We start from the raw sequence: 22,210 nt of genomic DNA, 5'->3' as shown, positions 1-22,210 counted from the left end.
AGAGAGAGACCTCTCCCTTCTCTAAGCATTAAATTACGCAGGCTCCTGGGAGCATATTAGATCGCGTAATTCCAAAAAGAAAAAATAATAATAATAAAAAGGGAATTCTCGTGCCTTGACAGTTATGCCGAGAACAGATATAACACATAAACCTAAAAAAAAAGAAGAAGAAGAAGAAGAAGAAGAAGAAGAAGAAGAAGAAGAAGAAGAAGAAGAAGAATAACGCTATTAAACGCCAAATCATTAAGGCAAATGAAAAACTCTCACGGAAAAAAAAAAATAATGAGGGCTCGGCAAAACGCGGTCCCGCTAGTGTGTGTAATCGTGACAATTTTTCAAGAGGTGATTATCATGGGAAGAAAAATCAGATTTCAGACTGCCTCCTTTTTCAGAGGCGGGGATATGGTTGCCAAGTACGTTTCGGGTCCTAGTTTTTCTTTCTGATTTTTATTTGTGTTTTTCCTTTTATTCGTGAAAATTTGGTATCTATAGGGCACTTGATTTAAGATTTTTTTATCGATTTGTCTTGGCAACGATGCACGAGAAACGGGGCGTGGCCTAAGTAACGATGATAACTTCTTTAAGACACGCGTGGGTGCATGAGCGCGCCAAGGGTGTGTTTGTGTGTGTGTGTGAGAGAGAGAGAGAGAGAGAGAGGAGGAGGAGTGGCAGAGAGTGAGGGTTTGGAAGGTAGCGGCAACTGAACGCAAGGCAGAAGTGGTTGCCCCAAGATCCCACTCTGCAGATGCAGGAAGAATTCAGCCCGTCACATACGTTACGGAAGACGGCTGGAGAAGGTGTGCCTACCGGGACTTCAGCATCGTCTGGAATATCTGGTTTTCCAGCTTCGTCTTGCGAGACTTTGGGGAAGTCCTGAATCTCTGGAGCCTCTTCGATTGCCTGTCTAGTATCTAGAGGTTCCCTAGAGATTTTTACTGTGTTAGAGCACTTGCATCAGGAGCCAGGAAGGGAAATAGACAGAATATAGCAGAGAGTTGGGAAGAGATCCGATATTTTACACAATGCTTCCGTCTGTGCAAAGGTAAGATTTTTTTGTAGTTTAATTATTATTATTATTATTATTATTATTATTATTATTATTATTATTATTATTATTATTAATGACTTGTTTACAAAAGTGATTTTTTTTCGTTGTTACTACAATGGGGTTACTTCAGAAAAACTCCAGAATTTTTACATCTATATTAGTTTTCCAGTGTTGAATAATTGGTGGATTTTTGTAAACACTCGCAAAATACATCCATATGTACACATATATATATAAGTATATATATGTATATATATATAGTATATATATATATATATATATATATATATATAATATATATATATATATATATATATATATATATATATATATACAGTAACTCAGTAACAAATAATTGATTCTGAACTTACGACAGCCTCTTAAGAATTAATGTCTGAATATTTGAGTGGAGAGAGAGAGAGAGAGCTTTAATGCTCGTTCAATTATTGCTGAAAGATACCTAGTTGTTGATGTATTGAGATTCAAAAGATATTTCTTATTTTCAAAATGTTAAATTCAATATATATACACATATATATATATATATATATATATATATATATATATATATATATATATATATATATATATATATATATATATATATATATATATATATATATAATATATTGAATCTAACATTTTCAAAATAGGAATCATCTTTTGAAACTTAATATACTGTACAAACAACTGGGTACCTTGCAGCAATAAATAAACAAGCTTTAGACTCTCTCTCTCTCTCTCTCTCTCTCTCTCTCTCTCTCTCTCTCTCTCTCTCTCTACTTAAATATTCAAACATATAAGTAATCTACTGATTACTTACACAATTCAAGAGCTTCATTTATTAACTTCCATAAACACACGCGTTCGTCTGTTGGCGGGCGTGACCGCTCACATACACGCGCATGCGCGCAAGAACGCGAGTCAAAATCGCTAACCGTAGCTGTTTACGGTAACATCGACGCGATCGCCGACGACCGAGCAATTAAATCACTTCCGATATTGTACGTAACGGTCGGTGTTTTGTTTACTTAGCGGACGTTAAGTTCCGAGAGATTCCCCCCTTGGGGAACGTCAGAAAAGCAGGTGTTTGATTGGTTGATTGGAGAAAGGGGGCGTGGCTTCTTATAGTTGTGGGCTTGTCTTGATAAATGGAGTGTGATGTAGTGAACTGGAGAGAGAGAGAGAGAGAGAGAGAGAGAGAGAGAGAGAGAGAGAGAGAGAGAGAGAGAGAGAGAGAGACAAAAATCTGAAGAAAATGTATGATTTTTCACTAATTCATAATATACAGAGACTGTGATTGATATACAAAGAAAAAATTTTAGACAAAAAGATAGATTTAATATATATATATATATATATATATATATATATATATATATATATATATATATATATATATATATATATATATATATATATATATATATATAGAGAGAGAGAGAGAGAGAGAGAGAGAGAGAGAGAGAGAGAGAGAGAGAGAGAGAGAGAGACCTGACAAAATTTCTGAATCACATTAAATTAAATTCATCAAATTAATTAATAAATTCTTCCTTACAATACAAAACAAAACAAAAGACATCATTAAAACCATTCTCTAGATGAAATTCCTAACAAAACCACATTCTCACCCTAGACAAAATCCCCACACAACAAATAACAGTCCTCATGACGGTACTTCCACACAACAAATGACAGTACTCATGACGGTACTTCCACACAAAAAATGACAGTACTCATGACGGTACTTCCACACAAAAAATGACAGTACTCATGACGGTACTGCCACACAAAAAATGACAGTACTCATGACGGTACTGCCACACAAAAAATGACAGTACTCATGACGGTACTTCCACACAAAAAAAAAAAGTCTTAATTACCTTCACTTCTTCATTTACAGGAGGGCGTTTATTCCGAAGCTTCTCCTACTTGCTGTGGCTGTGTGCTGCACATGCGCTGCGGAACACAACGAGCAACATTTACCTGCGTCTGGTAGGCATGCGCGCCAACTCCATCGTATGCTAGACCCGTTTGGTAAGTCTGAAAGATAAATATTTAAGTAAATAAATAAATAAATAAATTGATAAATAAATCGAGAGAGGGAGAGAGTCATTTGACAACTTCCTTCTACAGGACTTCTGGGGAAGGCTGGAGACGCAGTTAACGGGGCAATGGAGGGACTCGGGAAGACCCTTGACCAAGGGGCGCAGCAAGTTGGGAAGATGCTCGAGGAGGGAGCCTCGTCCTTGGACACAGCTTTCAAGGATCACTTCAACCAGGTGGGGAAACGATACTAAATTTAGACCAGAAATGACTCACAAGCTAAAAGGGGGAATTGGCCTCCAGCCAAACTCTCTTTGCAAATGTGGCAAATTAATTTGTTTAATAAAATCTACAGTCACAGTGTGAATGATTTAAGGTTTTTGAAGTCGAGTAATTCACCTTGAAAATGGCGAATTCTCCCTGAGAGTTACTTTCATATCTTTGTGAAAATTCACTCACTTTTTATAAGTCACGAGGTCCACTTTTGATGGAAGTTTCGTGAAATTCCACTCATAGATTTTTGTGTAATTCTGCAAGCAAGCAGACAAACCCAACGCAAAATTCATAATTCCCTTGGTGGATGTGATGATAATGATAACAGAAAAAAATCTATGATAATTAGAAAGCAACAAAAATTACTGTAACATACAAGCGTAATTTCATTATCATCATCGTCACAAATAAGACTCATTATTATCTATCAAGAAAGATTTTTGAGCTGTAAATGTCCACTATGAGAAAATCATATATTCTTTGTAATCTAACTTCTTTCTTTTCAGCCTTTTAATTAAAAAAAAATTCTGTAAGTCTTCACAAAATATCTTGAGCACTGTTGATAATTTTCTAATTTCTATTAACCCCTGTGGACTCCGGGATGAGAAAGTAAGTCATTGCTTTCCCAGACCTGAAAGCTTTTCCCCTGGCTTCTACAGAAGACCCAGAGGAGGAAGAGAGCCCTTCGGTCAAACTGTATCAATGGGTTCCCAAGTTTAGCCTGGGAAGAAACCTATTAAGTAGAGCAGTGACAGCTGGACTGCCCTGGGAAACACCAGAAGATGACCTCTCTGCCACCCTGGAGAACTTAATAACAATTATATTTGGTTCAGTATCGAACCAAAACACAACTCTTATATTTCTTGAGATTCCTAGACGACACTGGATCTATTCTGCCAGCCATTCCAGCACCACTGGAAACTGAGGTAAAAACTGGAGCCAGTTCCAAGTACCTGGAGCTAAAGAAATCAAGAATTTCCTCAGGGCAAATTGCTGGATGGATTCAGTGCATTTGAAGAATTGTTAATAGTAGAAAAAAGTCACTTGACCTAATAATTAGTGCTTTTTGCATTAATAGAGGAAATAAAATTAATTATTAGATATATAATCCTCCAGGGATTCCTTAGGGAGCCTTGGGTCACTGGTTCAGCAGAGGAGTCCTCTTCTGGTGCTTCACAGAGAGGCCTGGAAGCTACTATTCCACAAAATAAGTGTCTCTTCTTAGGCTAAACTGGGCAACCCACAGGCAACAGTTTAACTGAAGGACAGTCCTCTGGAGCTCTCTGCAGAAGCCAGTGAACCTCAGGATTAGGAAAGTGATGGCATTTTTAAGTCAATGGGATCTGAAAGGGTTAATTTTCTGTCTCGTCCTTTCAGCCAACTGGTAAACTATTTCTCAGTCTATCTCGAGCAGATAATAAACACTAATTCTCCTGTTGCTCGTTGCCTTATTATTAAACTATGCCGTTATACCCCAAAACAGGTCAACGAAGGCATGGCAGAAGCTGGGAAAGTAGCCAAGATCGTAGGAGAAGACATTTTCGAATCTGTTTCCTCTCTTGTGAAGAATCACCTCAAGCAGTTACCTAAGAAAGTCGAGTCGGCGACAAAATCCTCCTCCTCCTCTTCCTCTTCCTCCTCCTCCTCTTCCTCTTCCTCCATCTCCTCCTCCTCCTCCTCTTCTTCTTCTTCTTCTTCTTCTTCTCCTTCCCTCACCCCCACAGAAGACGAGGTCATGAGAAGAGAGGGCATTGTTGACGGGGTACTCAGGATGGTGGGTATTGACCCATCTCAAATTGGACTGATGGCACTCAACATTCTCATCTTCTTGGCTGAGATGGTGAGTTTTTATTTTAGAGATTCTTCTCGCATATTTCTTATATATATATATATATATATATATATATATATATATATATATATATATATATATATATACTGTATGTATATATGCATATATATGTATATATCTGTTAGTGTACCATAACATCAAAACTGTGTTAGTTATATAAAGTGGTTATAATAGTGAGAGAGTAAGGAATGAATTCAGAGGTTGAAGAATGGAAACCACCAGGAGTTAGTCAAGTCTGACCAGGGTGTGTAAGGGATGTCCGAGTAATGGAAAGATGCTGAGAGAAATAATAGATTCGAAGAAGTGGATTCGTAAATAAGACAGATACTGGCAGGAAGGAAGGTGAGGTATTTCTTAAAGAAGCTTAAGTAGGAAAGGTGGTAGGGTACGTGAAAAAGATTGAGAAAAGTCCACAGTGAGACTGTATGAAGGATCTGTTGAGCCAGTTCTCCTTTATGGAAGCGAGATGTGGGTGTTGAATGTCAATGTATTGGGAGATGAATTAAAAGGATAGAAAACGTGATTTGTAGAAGTGGTAAAAAGTTTAGAAGCAGTGGAAGAAACGATCAGAGTGTTCTGAGATGGTCAGGTCATGTGGGAAAATGGAGAAAAAACTACATGGTTGATATCACAGTGACTTTACAACATCTGGAATCAATAAAAGACCACTCAGTGAAATAATTCAGTCCACATCACAGCTGGTAGCCAACACAAGGCTATCAAACTCATTTAAAGCAGATGTCGGTGGTTTGAAACTAACGGAGTTTGATTCTGACGAGTTTAAAATGTAACAAAACAAGAAAATAAATCAACTGTAAAACATTTACCAAACAAACATACGCGCTGAAAACAAACATATAATACATAAACATTTGCATAAACGCACAAACAAACAAGATGGTGGTCATGTTTACAAAGTATATTTGAGCATAAAATCTCACGACCGTGAAACACCAGGTTATGTTAGCATGTTAAACATGTCTCGAACATTGTATGACAGTCATCCATTTTATAATGAGAACAACTACAGAGAGAGAGAGAGAGAGAGAGAGAGAGAGAGAGAGAGAGAGAGAGAGAGAGAGAGAGAGAATGATGATGAATATTTAGATATTGCAATCATGGCAATCTGTGTTCTAGAAAGTGGTATATCTTTTTTTGACATATTCTACGGAGGTTTGGGCATTCAGCATTTAATGTGACTGATTAAAATTCTAAGATCAAGGTCATACCAAAAGGTCACAGGTCAGACACGCATTTAACCTTGACTTTCACGCTTTCACTCTCAAGCTCCACGGAACTGAGAATTCATACTTGGTGTGAATACTTAGTATATTAATCGGATTTGCAGAGTGAAGAAGTCAGGGTCATACTCTGAGGTCGAAGGTCGAATAAGAATCCTTCTCTCTTTCAGATAACATCATCTCTCATTGGAGAAAACCTCAACGAGATAGACGGTCCAGAGAGGAGGGGAAGTGGAGAATCTGTCCTGTCTTGGATAATGACCAATAATCCCCAGAAGGTAAAAAAATTCCTCATTAATTTAACAAAAATTAATTTTAAAAATCCCTCAGTAATTTGAGAAAAGTTCCTCAGTAATTTAATAAAAATTCCTCAGTAATTTAACAAAAACTCCTCAGTTATTCAACAAATATTCCTCAGTAATTTAACCAAAGTTCCTCTGTAATTTAAAAATTCCTCATCAACTTGACAAAAATTCCTCAGTAATTTGACAAAGGTTCCTCACTCATTTAGAAATTTCTCAGTAATTTAACTAAAATTCTTCAGCAATTTAACAAAAGTCCTCAGTAATTTGTCACTCCAGTGTTTCATTATTCAGTTTTTATTGACAAGAATTTGCCTAACAATATTTTAATTATTACTGATCCCTTCCACTTAATATTTTAAGCTTTTATTTAATTTTATTGACTAATAACTCAGACAAGATCAAATTCTTCTCTGTTTTTTCCTCTAATATTTTAAGTTTTTTTTATTGACAAATAACTCAGACAAGATCAAATTCTTTCTGTTTTTTCCTCTAATATTTTAAGTTTTTATTTAATTTCATTGACTAATAACTCAGACAAGATCAAATTCTTCTCTGGTTTTTTCCTCTACATAGAAGAGATTAATACAGGTATAGAAAGCTCAATCTAACTAAAAAGACGAGTTTAATACCCTGTAATATACTTGATACAAAACGAGTCAGTTTCTCCTTTTATGAAAGATACAGAATAAATTGTATCACGTTCTAAATGCTTCTGTTAATTAGTCTGTTTGTCCGTCTTTGTCACCTGGAACAGAAGCCTGCTACTTATCGTTGCGTCTAAGTAACATTTTTGTTAATTGAATAAAGCAATTTTGTTTAATAACATTAAACAAGAAGGCCCAGTAGAGAGCTATGTCCCTTTAAGCTTTGGGGATACAGGAGAGGGTGGAAAAGATACTTATTAGACATATAACTTTTTGCAGGAAGATACAAAGTAAAGAAGGAAATAAAAGGTTTGACAAATAAACAAAAAAAGTAAAAAACTCCGACATCACAAGAGAGAAAACTCCGACATCACAAGAGAGAGAGAGAGAGAGAGAAAACAGCTAGATCATCCAGGCATCAAAATCAGTCATCATCATCACCATCATCACTATTATTACCATTATCATTAACCACTATCATCTCTAGGAAGAAGAATTTACCTTCCCTGGGTGGGTGGGATGGGGGCCGCGTTCACTCGCCCGAGCGTACCATAACAGCTAACAGCTGTCTCGCATGACGTTTTCCGTGTCTCCTCTGGAAGGTGAACGTAACGGGAGTTCCTTCGGCAGATGTTTCGCCTCGGAGGTCCTAAAAAGACCTTCCTACATCCTCCCCACCCCCCACCCCCCAATCCCCAAATTCCTTCCACCTCCCCAACACACAAAACAGACCAAACGGACGAGCGTTCACAAACAGTAATTCACCACATAAACACACATACACATACACACAAACCTAGTTAGCATAAGATGACTCCAGAGATACGAATGATTTATATTTATTTATTTTCGTATGAGATTAATTAACTTAATATCATTAACACTAAAATAATGGCATGGACTAAATAAGGGTGGAACGTTATTAAATCATGACAAATCAATACTCGAAGCATTTGAGATTATTGTCACGTAGATTTTAATTGCTCGCTGCTGATAAAAGATACACCAGTTTAATTTTAATTAACTAGGTTGATGACTTGCAAAACGGTCCAGTTAGCTGAATTTACCTGGGCTCACTCGGTTAATGACTTTTTCGAATGAATGCAAAACGGTAAATGATTTTGCGTTACGCCTGAACCACAAATCTTGCGGTTAATAACTCCAGGGGCTTTCATAATTAACATCAAATTGAATCTGAAGTGGAAAAGGAACTGTGATATGGTGTGAGTTTCATTATACGAGGCAATAATGAAGCATTGATTTATAAAGTTAGTCGTGAATAGTGTGAGGAAGTTAGGGTGACTTTACTCTCTCTCTCTCTCTCTCTCTCTCTCTCTCTCTCTCTCTCTCTCTCTCTCTCTCTCTCTCTCTCTCTCTCTCTACAAAATTCTAGTGTCTCTCTCTCTCTCTCTCTCTCTCTCTCTACAAATTCTAGTCTCTCTCTCTCTCTCTCTCTCTCTCTCTCTCTCTCTCTCTCTCTCTCTCTCTCTCTCTCTCACCAATATTCTATTTTCCAGCCACTGGTCTATCTCTCTAGATTTATATTATTCTTTGCAACCCCTGAGAAATCTACTCACGCTTCAAGAAAATCCCTCTCTCTCTCTCTCTCTCTCTCTCTCTCTCTCTCTCTCTTTAATAATGGTAATAATAATAATAATAATTTTCCCAGCAACTAGATGCCATGCTTAGGGAGGCTCAGGACCCATCTCTCCCACGCCACATCATCGAGAAACTCGTGGCTTCTACAGGAGACAACACGGCCTGCGTGCAGCTCCTGGTGTGCAAGATGTCCCCAGTGATCTGGGGCATCCAGGGGTCCGTCAGGGACTACACCCAAGGCAGGGGCATGGGTGATCCGGACGCCCCAGAAAGGGGAGTGTTTCAGGTGAGTGAGTTGGCTGTTACTTTTATGTTTACTGAATAATATCATTTACCAATACTTATAAGCATTTTTATTTATGTTTATTTATTATAATTATTATTTTTTTTTATTTATTATAAATATTGTTACTTTATTTATTATAAGTGTTGTTACTTATATTTATTCATTCTAAATATTTTTACATATTTTCATTTATTCTAAATATTGTTGCTTATTTTTATTTATCATAAATATTGTTACTTATTTTTATCTATAATAAATATTGTTACTTATTTTTATTTATTATAAATATTGTTACTTTATTTATTATAATTATTGCTACTTATATTTATTCATTTTTAATATTTTTACTTGTATTTATTTATTCTAAATATTGTTACTTATTTTCGTTTATCATAAATATTGTTACTTACATATATTTATTCTAAATTTTGTCACTTATTTTTATTTATTATAAGTATTTTCACTTATATTTATTTATGCTTCAAAGGCCATGACAGTTTACTTATAATTAAGTGTGTGTATAGTTCTAATGTGAATTAATCACTTTAAACCACAAGGTTTAAGTATATATAATTTTTCTATAATTATATATACTTAGATATTAATTAAAGTTCAGGGTTTTCCATATAATCAGAAATTGATATTAATCAATAAGTCACATTACAAAAAATTCTCTGTATCATTGATATCTATTACACTTTTATTCAATCAGAATTATCTAAATGTCATTCAACTTATCAGTATCAATCTTAGCATTTTCTGAATATATATATTTTGTAGCCATCATTTTACAATAAACAACAAAACTATTAATCAAAGTCTTCGTAAGTTTTCAAATTAAAAACAAAGAATAATGACTAATTATTAAACAAAGTCATAATACTTCTTTGAGTTAATCTATTCAATTCTCTCTTCATTTCCAGTCGCTCTACGACTCCCTGCCGAAACTGGACGACTTCGTCAAGTTCTCGGAGTCCTGCGAACACCAGTTCCCTTCGTGCCCCCTTCTGAGTCTCTCGGACCTCGGGTTCTAAAAGGGGGTGGACTTGAAGTCCGGACTTAGGGGTGGGAATTGGTTAATTATTATCTTTCAACCGTACTGCCCTAAAATGGAAGGCTGCAGTATCTGTGAAAATACAGAACTGAGAAAAATGGGAGATACTGCCTTGCCTTACTGCTGATTTTGCAGATACTGCAAATGGGACCCCCTAAATACTCGTGGAAAGCATCGAAGAATCATTCTGAAACTTCAGTAACTTGTGTATTAGTGTCGTACGAGCCCAATAGGTGGCATATCTCAATTTCGAAAATTTTGCAGATACTGCAGTTTTCCATTTTAGGACAGCGTAGGTGCTTGTGTTCCAAGGGTTATGTTTGTGAAGGAGTAGAATAATTTTGACAGCACATATTCTTTAAGTCCTATGTGGACTTGACAGGGCTTCAACCCTCAAGTCCTGTGTAGATTTGAAATGGCTCTAAATCTGAAGGCTTATTTAGACTTCAAACCGCTTTTTCTGGGGCCCTATGCACCTGAAATTCCTGCGCAAATTTCCAAGAGCTTTAACTACATATTCCTACGCAAATTTTCCACAATTGTAACCAGATATTTATAAGCAAATTTCCAAGAATTGAACCAGAAATTCATAAGCAAATTTCCAAGAATCGAACCAGAAATTCCTATGCAAATTTCCAAGAATTGAACCAGAAATTCCTAAGCAAATTTCCAAGAATTGAACCAGAAATTCCTACGCAAATTTCCAAGAATTGAACCAGAAATTCCTACGCAAACTTCCAAGAATCGAACCATAGAAATTCCTACGCAAATTTTCAAGAATTGAACCAGAAATTCCCACGCAAATTTCCAAGAGCATGAACCACAAGGTTTCACGTCAACTGAACCACTTGTTACTTAATCATTCATAATTACTGTCACAAAACTCCTCCAAAGATTTAAACTTTGGGACATTTGAGTGGGGGCATTCTCGACCTTAGGTATGGAGGCACGAAGGGTGATATATTAAACCGCTAGGGCATTATAATAGTGGAATAAACAATTAAGTCAGATTCTAAATAGTCTTCAGTGATATTGGGAGTGACTTGAAGACATAAGGAAAAATTATTCAGATTTTGGTTTAGTAAATTTAAAAGTAAATTTTTAAATTTTTGTAATGAATAAGGACCTTTAATAAATACAAAATTTTTCCACTTAACGCAGTGGTTCTTAACCTTTTTCAATGTATGCACCCCTCTCAAATCAGCAGTCAGTTCTCGCACCCCCTGAATTGCTGAAATAAAATATAATAATAATAATAATAATAATAATAATAATAATAATAATAATAATAATAATAATAATAATAATAATTATTATTATTATTATTATTATTATTTTTTTTTTTTCGCAGAAAAAAATAACATGCATGTATAAAAATATATTTTGCTTTAATTATTCATCGGTATCCTCGCACCCCTTAGGAACCGGCTTCGCGCCCCCTAGGGGTGCGAGCACCCCTGGTGTTAAGAACCACTGACTTAACAGCCACATAGGAGGAGGAATCATTATACAAAGAGAACACTAAAAGTGATAAATAATCACTCTGGAAGAAAGTCAGTCTGAAATTATTTTTCCTTTGTACTTCACGTCCTCCAAGTTCCCATTTTAATATTTTTTTTTTTAATATAAGGACACGTTAGAGTACCCTAAGAAAGTATAATTTTTTATCAGTTCTATTGTGCTATTTTTATTATGTTATATTTATTACAAATTATACTTTAGACCGATATGATTAATGTAATTTTTAAAATTTAATTTCAAGTCTTCATCGCTTGAAATGATTTTTATTAATTTTTACGAAAAAATATTTATATGACTTGAAGACATTCTTTAAAAAAAATATGGAAACCAGCTCTGTTATAAAGCTATTTAAAATTATTCTCTAAATCTAACTACCTGTATTTGTATCCATTCATTGTATCATTATCACCGAATACGTCATCGCATTTATCTGGAAATTTATTTGAATAAATACACCACAGAAGTTTACCCAAATTTCGTCTCATTGTCCCTTATGTCAATGGCCACTGATGCAAGTTGTCAAGGACTGATTCTACAGTGATGATATTTATAGTATAGGTTATTGTATTGTCTTTATCTTCGTGCAGAACCTGGTGGAAATATTGATATAATATTTTTAATAGGGCTATTAAAAAATGAACATAAATAAACACTTGGAAGAGTACGGGAAAATGCTGTTAATGATAGAGTTCACGAAAACATTTATAGCCATTTTATATATATATATATATATATATATATATATATATATATATATATATATATATATATATATATATATAATACACATACTTTATATATATACTATATATATATATATGTGTATATATATAAATATATGTAAATATATTATAATATATATATATATATATATATATATATATATATATATATATATATATATATATAATATATATATATGTATATATATATATCAGAGTTCGAGAACATTTGCAGAAAAATGTATATAAACAACTGCATGTGTAGAATCATTTTCGTTAACCCCCAAAAATAGCCTATTTTAATGTGGGTTTTGAAAATATACACAGAACACAAATATAAATCTAACACTCTATTCAGACTAATCAGAAATTCTATGTCAAGGTGAATTCTAATTTTAATAATATCCAGAGGATCAAGGAGAGAGAGAGAGAGAGAGAGAGAGAGAGAGAGAGAGAGAGAGAGAGAGAGAGAGAGAGAGCATACATCAGATCAGTATTTGAGGTGTTGCCTATCAAAACAAACAATGGCATATTTTGTAAATACGAGAAGACAAGCTTCCAAGTTTTTATACAAAAATTTTTAAAGTTGATTAAGACTTTTTACTTATGATAGTAACCAGTAATATAGGACACCTTAAATTTCAGACCCCTCCCTCCCCCTTCCTCCCTGTAAATACCCCTGATTTAAAAAACCCTCTTTTTTTACAAAGAAGTTTTACCCATGGGATGGTAACAGTAATACCAGAGGTATATACCCTTTAACACACCGTCCAGATCTAACCCCCCCCCAAAATAAAAGAGAAAACACTGATTCCGTCAAAAACTTTGAATGAATGACTCTTGTTTTGTTATTTGCGAAGTCCTGACTGATGAATTTGTTTTCAGTAAAAGCCTAGTCAATGAATACCAAGATGGCAGCCAGAAATATAAGGGAACCTTTTCCAAAAATTTTGAGAAATTGCTTTTAGTTTTGCGATTTTCCAAGCCAGGTCAATAAATTATGATTTAAATGAAAGCTGAGAATTAACAAATAAAAGAAAATCAAGTTCAAATTAATATGATACCGATAGAATAGTAATTACATAAAGTTCATTTCTAATGAGAGTAACATATATATAATTATATATATACATATGTATTATAAATACATATATATACATGTAAATATATATATACTGTATATATAATCATACCTCAAATTAACCTACATTCCGAAAAACCATGCAACCTCATAATGACAACATAATGAACACGATCAACGTCATAACCAACACCTCCTACATCTCATTACGTACTGACCAAGTTTCCAAACGAGCAGACGTTTCTATAGTCACTTTAAAGCTAAGCGCGCGCCTTCTTGCAGTGTTGCCAGAACCACGCTAACGGTAACTTCACGGCAGACGAAGTTCTGACGGAACTTCTGAAGTGACACTTTTTATTTCAAACGGTTCCCTTTGTGCGTTTGATAACCCTTCGGCTGCGTCGCCTACGGGTTGCATTTTTAAATTGATAAAGGTGAGGTTTTTTATTTTCTTTCGTGTTTTAAAGAGGTTTTACGAGTTTCAGAGTGTGTTAAGGATCTTGGCAACAGTGATTGTGTTACGGTTGTGATATGGTTGAAACTTTTAGACGTGTATATAGTGTTTGTTTATGGTGTTACGGTGTTATGGTGTCTATTGGCGTAGTGATGTGATGTGCTGGCATATAACGCTATATAAGTGATACTTTGGGAGTACATTGAATATAGACATATGTACTTGTACAGTGTATAAACAAATATTACTCAATATATATATATATATATATATATATATATATATATATATATATATATATATATCTTTCGCTTAAAATGTTTTATCATTGTATGCGCATATTACGATTGTGTGTGTGTGTGCGCGCACGCACAACTGTCTAAGAAAAGAGGGAGATTTCGCATATTGTCAATAAAAAATTTACACAGGCAACTAACTCGCGTCAGGCAACCATAAAACTTGTCAGTAATAAAAAAAAAAAAAAAAAAAAACTGAACACGTCCAGTACAAAACTGCTCAACCAGATTGCCAATGTGCTTTAGTTTACACAACCTACTTTCCACCTCCTCAAACTGTGCCTCTGGGTCTACTGTAGACAGATGCAAACCTATAAAAAATGCACACGTCTCTAGCCATCTATCTACGCGCATGCGCAAACAACCAAAGACCGGAGCTGACCAATAACGGTTCCTTCTCTTTAATTTGCACGTTCTTTCGTGACCCATTGTGTTGTGACGTCACTGATTGTTGTGGTGTGACGTCACTGATAATCAGTTTTTCTTTCAGAGTTTCTCTCTCTCTCTCTCTCTCTCTCTCTCTCTCTCTCTCTCTCTCTCTCTCTCTCTCTCTCTGTCAATGTACTTTGGAATAATATAGTCAGATAGTTCTTCCTTGAGACTTTGGACTTTCTTCCTTGATTTGCAAAACTTTCTTCATTGATTCTTGGGACGTTCTTCCTTGATTTGCAAACTTCCTTCCTTGATTCTTAAGACTTTCTTCCTTGATTCTTAAGAATTCCCACCTTGATTTGCAAAGCGTTCTTTGATTCATCAGACTTTTTTTCTTGATTCTTAAAAGTTTATTCCTTGATTCTTACGACTTTCTTTTTTGATTCTCAAAGCTTTCTTCCTTGATTCTCAAAGCTTTCTTCCTTGATTCTCAGAGCTTTCTTCTTTGATTCTTAGGACGTCTCTCTTGATTCTTAAGACTTTCTTCCTAGAATCTTAAGTCTTTCTTCATTGCTTCTTAATATTTTCTTCTCCGATAATTAGAACATCTTCCAACATTCCTAAAACTTTCTTCCTTGACTCTTAAAACAGATTCTTCCTCCGTACTTAGAATTTGACCTCTTTTTCCGTCTACGCTGTTTACTTATTGAAAAAATTAAGTTAATAAAATAAAAAATTTAAAAATTAGGTTAATAAAATAAAAAATCAAAGAATTATTACAAGTTAATAAAATAAAAAAGGAAAAGAATGATTATAAGTTAATAAAATAAAAAAATAATTAAAAGAATTTTACAGGTTAATAAAATAAAAAAATTTAAAAAATTAAAAGAATCATTACAACTTAATGAAATAAAAAAAAATTAAAAATGAAAATATATAAATCTACAAGTTAACATAATAAAAAATTATGAATTTACCGGTTAACAATATCAAAAATTTCTTCAGCTCCCTTCATCCGGTTTTCCTGAAAAGTACCGCAAATTTGTTCTCCAGCTGATTACCGTACAGTTACGCCTTACTGAGGTTATGTATAAATGCTGTGTCACTAATCGTATATCATCCCTATAAGTCGCCACGCCAGACCGAGAGAGAGAGAGAGAGAGAGAGAGAGAGAGAGAGAGAGAGAGAGAGAGAGAGAGAGAGAGAGAGAGAGAGAGAGAGAAAGAGAGAGAGAGAGTCAGTCAATCCACACTTTTATTCATTTTTTATATATATTTATATATTATATATTTTTCAGCTTTTATTCATTTTAATGAATTTACTCACCCAGACTCAGAGAGAGAGAGAGAGAGAGAGAGAGAGAGAGAGAGAGAGAGAGAGAGAGAGAGAGAGAGAGAGGTTTTGTAACAACTGGTCGGATTTTTGTCAAATTTTCCACTTCAGTATTTGCATGGTACTGCTGACAAAATAAAAAAAAAATAAACATATGGTGTCTGCTGACAAAATAGATAAAAAACAAACATATGGTGCATATGGTGCTTGATGTTTTTGATACAGTGCCATATGGATACTGAACAGCCCATTTTTAAACACGCCACTGATAAACGTGTATTTAATGTACATACGTTCGTGTGAAGTACACATACAGACATGTATGTGTGTATGTATACATATATATAATATGTATATATATACCCACACATACACACACACACACACACACACATATATATATATATATATATATATATATATATATATATATATATATATATATATATATATATATATATATATATATAATCAAATATAAAAATATTTCTTTAAATTTGGTAAAGAACTAACCATTAAGTACTCAGAAAAAAATCTAGCTAATTGATAAGAATAATCAAAAATAATATTGCAACATATATCTAAATTTATTTCCAAATATCAGTATTTTAATCTATGGTTTAAGGTTAAGAGTCCTTAACCTTCACGTATAATTAACCATTAAGAAATATATATATACAATTAATTATCTTAATTTGAAATTTATTTCCCAGGTACAGCCAACAATGCCATGATCTACCCACTGAGGAATCTCTTTCACTTGTGTCTGGCAACACTGTTTGTGTTGCCAATATCAACAACCCTCAGGAACTCGAGGTCACATGATGCAAATGAAACTGGAGACGTTTTATTAAAAGTTCATCTTATGGAGGAGATAAACCGCCAGTTTTCAATGATTCAGCACCTCAGGGTGTAGAGAAAACTCACGTTTTCCCTGAGAAACTCAACAAAGGAGAGACTCAATCCATTTTCTACGAGGGCGTCCTTCATAATGGCCAGCAGATTCCCATTTTCCATGAGACTTCAGGAGCCAAACATCCCATTTTCTTTCCAAGAAAACGTAACGGGGTCGGGATGACTCCCGTTTTCTATCAGGTCCCAGAAGAACGAAGGCAGCCATCTGTGACTCATAGTAATGGAGTTTCTGATTCCCAAAATCGAGAGAAACGTGCCCTGAGGCTCTTTCCGGTATACCCGATGCTGGATGCCACCTTGGGCATGCTCTCATACGCCGCCTTCGCCGTGTATATCATCCTCCTCTTCACAGACGTCCTCAGAAGGGAGAATCCTGTGAAGAGTACTGTTTCACTCCTGAAGAGGTAAGTCAGTACTTAGGAATATTTTATATATAACATTCTTCTGTAACTTTTATCCTTGGAATGTTGTTTTAAAACTGCTGGAGAAATTTTGAAGGATATCAGATTCCTACAAATTCCTATAAATTCCTGTTAATTCCTAGAAATTCCTATAATTTTTCCCCCAGTTCCTTAATGGTATGGGGTTGCTTATTCAATCTCCTTGCAATACACAAATTCGTTCTCTCTCTCTCTCTCTCTCTCTCTCTCTCTCTCTCTCTCTCTCTCTCTCTCTCTCTCTCTCTCTCCCTTGCATGTGTATATATATATATATATATATATATATATATATATATATATATATATATATATATATATATATATATATATATAATTTATATATATATATATATATATATATATATATATATATATATACATACATACATATATTGCAGAATAAATAGAACAACTTCTATCGGTTCAGAGTTGTCCTGAAAGCCTTTTAAAGTCTTTCAGTCGGATATAGAGCGCGCAAGAAAAGAATTATGTCAATTAGGAATGTAATTTTATTTCTGTATAAAATTTACGTGACATAATTCCGAAAGAAGAAGAAGAAGAAGAAGAAGAAGAAGAAGAAGAAGAAGAAGAAGAAGAGGAAGAAGAAGAAGAAAGAGAGAAATGAATACTAGGAGTAAGGAGAAGGGAAGGAAATGGAGGGAGTGTATGGAATTCGGGGGGGGAGGGGGCGAGTGAGGTGAAGGTGCAATGGTTCCAATTCACTAATTTCGGCGTTAGATCCAATTCACGTAATAGGAAGGGTTGGGCGTCCTGCTGAGACACATCCATCTATTTCCAATTAGCTGCAGTGTGAAGCCTTTATGCCTCGGAGTTTTAGAATCAAAATTGAACTTATATATATATATATATATATATATATATATATATATATATATATATATATATATATATATATATATATATATATATATATATATATATATATATATATATATATATATATATATATATACTGTATATATATATATATTAATACATATATACATATATATCTGTATGTATATGCACATACATACATAAGGGCTAAATACACAATAATCTAAAACTCTTTTAAACTAGATAAAAAATAAATGAGCATTCACTTACTAACGAAAAAGCAAGAAAATTAACTCCACACAGCTAGATCAAAGAGAAACATCGCAATGTACAAAATTATTTAGCGAGATACTCATACCTCGTGGTTAAAAAGTCACAGTATGTTTATTTAGAACATTACTGAGGTCAAAATAAAGCGTATTATTTGCCAAGGAGCCGATGGAGTCTCGATATGTGGTGTGAAAAACACGTAGAGTTTTGAGAAAGTCAAGTCTGCGTAAAATAAATGTAAAAGTATTTAAATCTTTTACGAAGAGAATTTCGTTTACTTCATTTACTTAAGATAAGTTTAGACTTGTCATTTCATTCGGAATTAAAGGAGAGAGAGAGAGAGAGAGAGAGAGAGAGAGGGAGAGAGAAAGAGAGAGAGAAACTACTGTGTGCAGGAATTTTATTTATCTATAATGTTTATAAAAAGATGTTAAAAGTAATTGTATGAGCAATTAACACCATCAGTTTTAGAGAGAGAGAGAGAGAGAGAGAGAGAGAGAGAGAGAGAGAGAGAGAAGAGAGAGAGATGACAATAAGGAACTGTAACCAAATAAAATTTGTTAATGAATATGTTCCTTTCCGCTGAACATTAGGTGTATCTAATCGGTCGAGAGAGAGAGAGAGAGAGAGAGAGAGAGAGAGAGAGAGAGAGAGAGAGAGAGAGAGAGAGAGAGAGAGAGAGAGAGAGAGAGATTCTACTTAAAGAAACGAAGGAGCATCCAAGAGCAACGCAAGCAAACAAACCAAGTTAATAAGATCATAGATAAATAAACAGATCGTGTATCTTCGAAGCAGAGGGAGGGGAGTGGGGGGATTATCTGGTCTCCCTACCCCTACCCCTACCCCTAGCCCCCCCTGCCAGTGGAATACAGACCCGGGGGAGGGAGGGGGAGGGGCACGAGGGGTTCCGGGGAAGGGAATAAAGGGAGAGAGAGAATGAGAGGTCCTTTTTAATCAGTATTTTGATAAGGGCCATAATTATTAATGAAACAATCCTGAGACGTCTTCTCTGTATGGAGGCTGTCTAGGTAATGCAATGCCCCAGTGCAACGTCATGTGTTTATATATATATATATATATATATATATATATATATATATATATATATATATATATATATATATATATCCTTTTCTACTTAAACCTTCTTAATTACAAGTGTTGTTTAGCCAACCACGCCCCCTTTTTTATCTAATCAAGTGGTAGATCTTTCAGAATAGATTATTATTATTATTATTATTATTATTATTATTATTATTATTATTATTATTATTATTATTATTATTATTAAGATGAACCCCTGTTCATACGAAACAAGACCACCAAAGGAGCCATTGAAAGAAGTAACAGAAAGTATTAATAATTACGGAATGAAGAGATCAGTTATTATTATTATTATCATTTATTATTATTATTATTATTATTATTATTATTATTATTATTATTATTATTATTATTATTATTATTATTAAAGAAAAGAAGATGAATCCCTAGCGGCCACTGACTTAAAAATCCAAGCTTCCAAAGAATATGGCGTTCCTTTGAAAGAATATAATAATAACAATTATATACGTGGAAAACAAATCACCTAAGACCAGGTTCTGGGACAAGAATATGAAGGTGATTAGACAAAAGGATGATTGAATAGGCAAAACTAATTAGAAATTTGTTTGGGGGGAAAGAAGGGAGAGGATAGTTTAGAAAGATAAGTGTAGAAAGAGAGTTAAGTAAGATGTTTAGAAAGATAAGTGTAGAAAGCACACAGGTAGGCAACAAGAGACGCCTCTATATGTGAAGGCATAACATCAGTCCCTCTCCTCAATAAAGCTCGGATTTCCTCCGCCCGCCCCCCCCCCCCGCCCCCAAAGCTTCCCCTCTCCGAAAAAGATGATTGGGATACGTCGCTGCTGACGTCAAGACAAACGCGGCCAAAATAATAATAATTCGCACTTCTTCTTCTACTTCTACTTCTTCTTCTTCTTCTTCTTCTTCTTCTTCTTCTTCTTCTTCTTCCTCTTCTTCTTCCAACTCGCTTCAATTCAGAGGTTTGTGATATCTGATCCTCGTAAAGCTGATTGCTCTTATCTTTATTTATGCTACTCGAGACCGTGTCTCTACAACGCAAGGTTAATTCAATCGAGAACCGAGCAGTCCTGATTCTTATATAGTCTGCATTCCTTAAGGGTTAAGAATGGGGGGGTGTTGGTGGTTAGGAGGTTCGAGGCCGAAATAGGCAATTTATTTACACAATTCCGAGTCTCGGCCGTTTGTCGGGAATTCTTGAAAATGGTGTTCTTTTACTGGGAGTTCAGGAGACGAGTGTTCATACATTCCCCGTGTATGAGAATCTATGGAAATTTATTGATGTGTAAATATATGCTTGTGTTCTAATTATATTGTCTGATATCATCAGATAGCTCTTAATGCATCCTTACGCGTTTTATTCTTAATCAAAGCTGATTTATTCGCGTGCTTGCGTTGCAAGCAGTTCGTGCATTCTTTTTGTATATATGTTTGGGTTCCAATTATGTTGCTTGATGTCAGATTAACTCTTAATGTATCCTTATGCGTTTTATTCTTAATGAAAGCTACTTTATTCGCGTGCAGAAAATTAGTTTTCACTCTTTGCCAGAATCCTATTACAACCAATAAGTTTCAGGCCACAATAACAAATCATTTGGCATTATAAACAAGTAAAAAATGCGCCGAAGTTTCTTCGGCACAATCGAGTTTTCCGTACGTCGTGTAATCAAGGCCACCGAAAATAGATCTATCTTTCGGTGGTCTCGGTATAATGCTGTATGAGCTGCGGCCCATGAAACTTTAACCACAGGCCGGTGGTGGCCTATCCTATATCGTTGCCAGAAGCACGATTATGGATAACTTTAACCTTAAATAAAATAAAACCTACAGAGGCTAGAGGGCTGCAATTTGGTATGTTTGATGATAGGAGGGTGGATGACCAACATACCAATTTGCAGCCCTCTAGCCTCAGTAGTTTTTAAGATCTGAGGACGCACAGACAAATCCGACACAACAGTTTTCTTTCCAGGAAGCTAAAATGCGTCATTTTATAGTTAAGTTAGATTTCACATAAGAATCAACAGTATTGTATCAAAATCTGTTATGCATTTTCAACTTCGCTTTAAAAAACTGTTTATTCAATTTTCAAGATAGGAAAATTTTACCAAATGAAATTATTATTATTATTATTATTATTATTATTATTATTATTATTATTATTATTATTATTATTATTATTCATAAGACGAACCCTATTCATATGGTGCAAGCTCACCACGGGGGCCAGTGACTTGAAATTCAAACTTTCAAAGATTACAGCGTTCATTAGAAAAGAAGTAACAGAAGGATATAGGAAATACGGAAAGAAATCAGTTTTTAGAAAAGAACAAATAGACTAACGAATTAACAGATAAATAGATAAAAGCGTAATTAAATGATAAAACTAACAAATTTCTAACAAATGAGCCAACTGCAGTTCTATTCCTGAATTCCAGTCAATTCTAATTCCCGATTCACTGACCAGTATGCAACAATATACGATTAGAATTTTTAATTCCTGATTTTAGACAATTTGACAGAGCAAAATCATATTATTTTC

General features: G+C 34.5%; 2 protein-coding genes across 2 annotated transcripts in view; one reads left to right on the top strand and one right to left on the bottom strand.

Moving 5' to 3' along the window:
• LOC136826085 (uncharacterized) overlaps positions 1-22,210 on the bottom strand; it is a 123,334-nt gene that overhangs the window by 49,520 nt on the left and 51,604 nt on the right. The window contains exon 2 of the mRNA XM_067083052.1: positions 2,932-3,091. The gene's annotated coding sequence lies outside the window, so the exon portion shown is untranslated. The remainder of the gene's footprint in view (positions 1-2,931; positions 3,092-22,210) is intronic.
• Positions 667-11,590, top strand: LOC136826092 (uncharacterized). The gene is made up of 7 exons (XM_067083061.1): positions 667-1,042; positions 2,952-3,085; positions 3,185-3,330; positions 4,851-5,207; positions 6,631-6,738; positions 9,079-9,294; positions 10,218-11,590. Exons 1-7 carry the CDS (start codon positions 1,023-1,025, stop codon positions 10,326-10,328), a joined length of 1,092 nt encoding a protein of 363 aa, XP_066939162.1. The 5' UTR covers positions 667-1,022; the 3' UTR covers positions 10,329-11,590.

The sequence above is a fragment of the Macrobrachium rosenbergii genome, chromosome 40, assembly GCF_040412425.1.
Source record: "Macrobrachium rosenbergii isolate ZJJX-2024 chromosome 40, ASM4041242v1, whole genome shotgun sequence".
In the NCBI taxonomy this organism is placed as follows: Eukaryota; Metazoa; Arthropoda; class Malacostraca; order Decapoda; family Palaemonidae; genus Macrobrachium; species Macrobrachium rosenbergii.
Note: the sequence above shows the minus strand (reverse complement) of the source record. Positions and strands in the feature narration are given on the sequence as shown.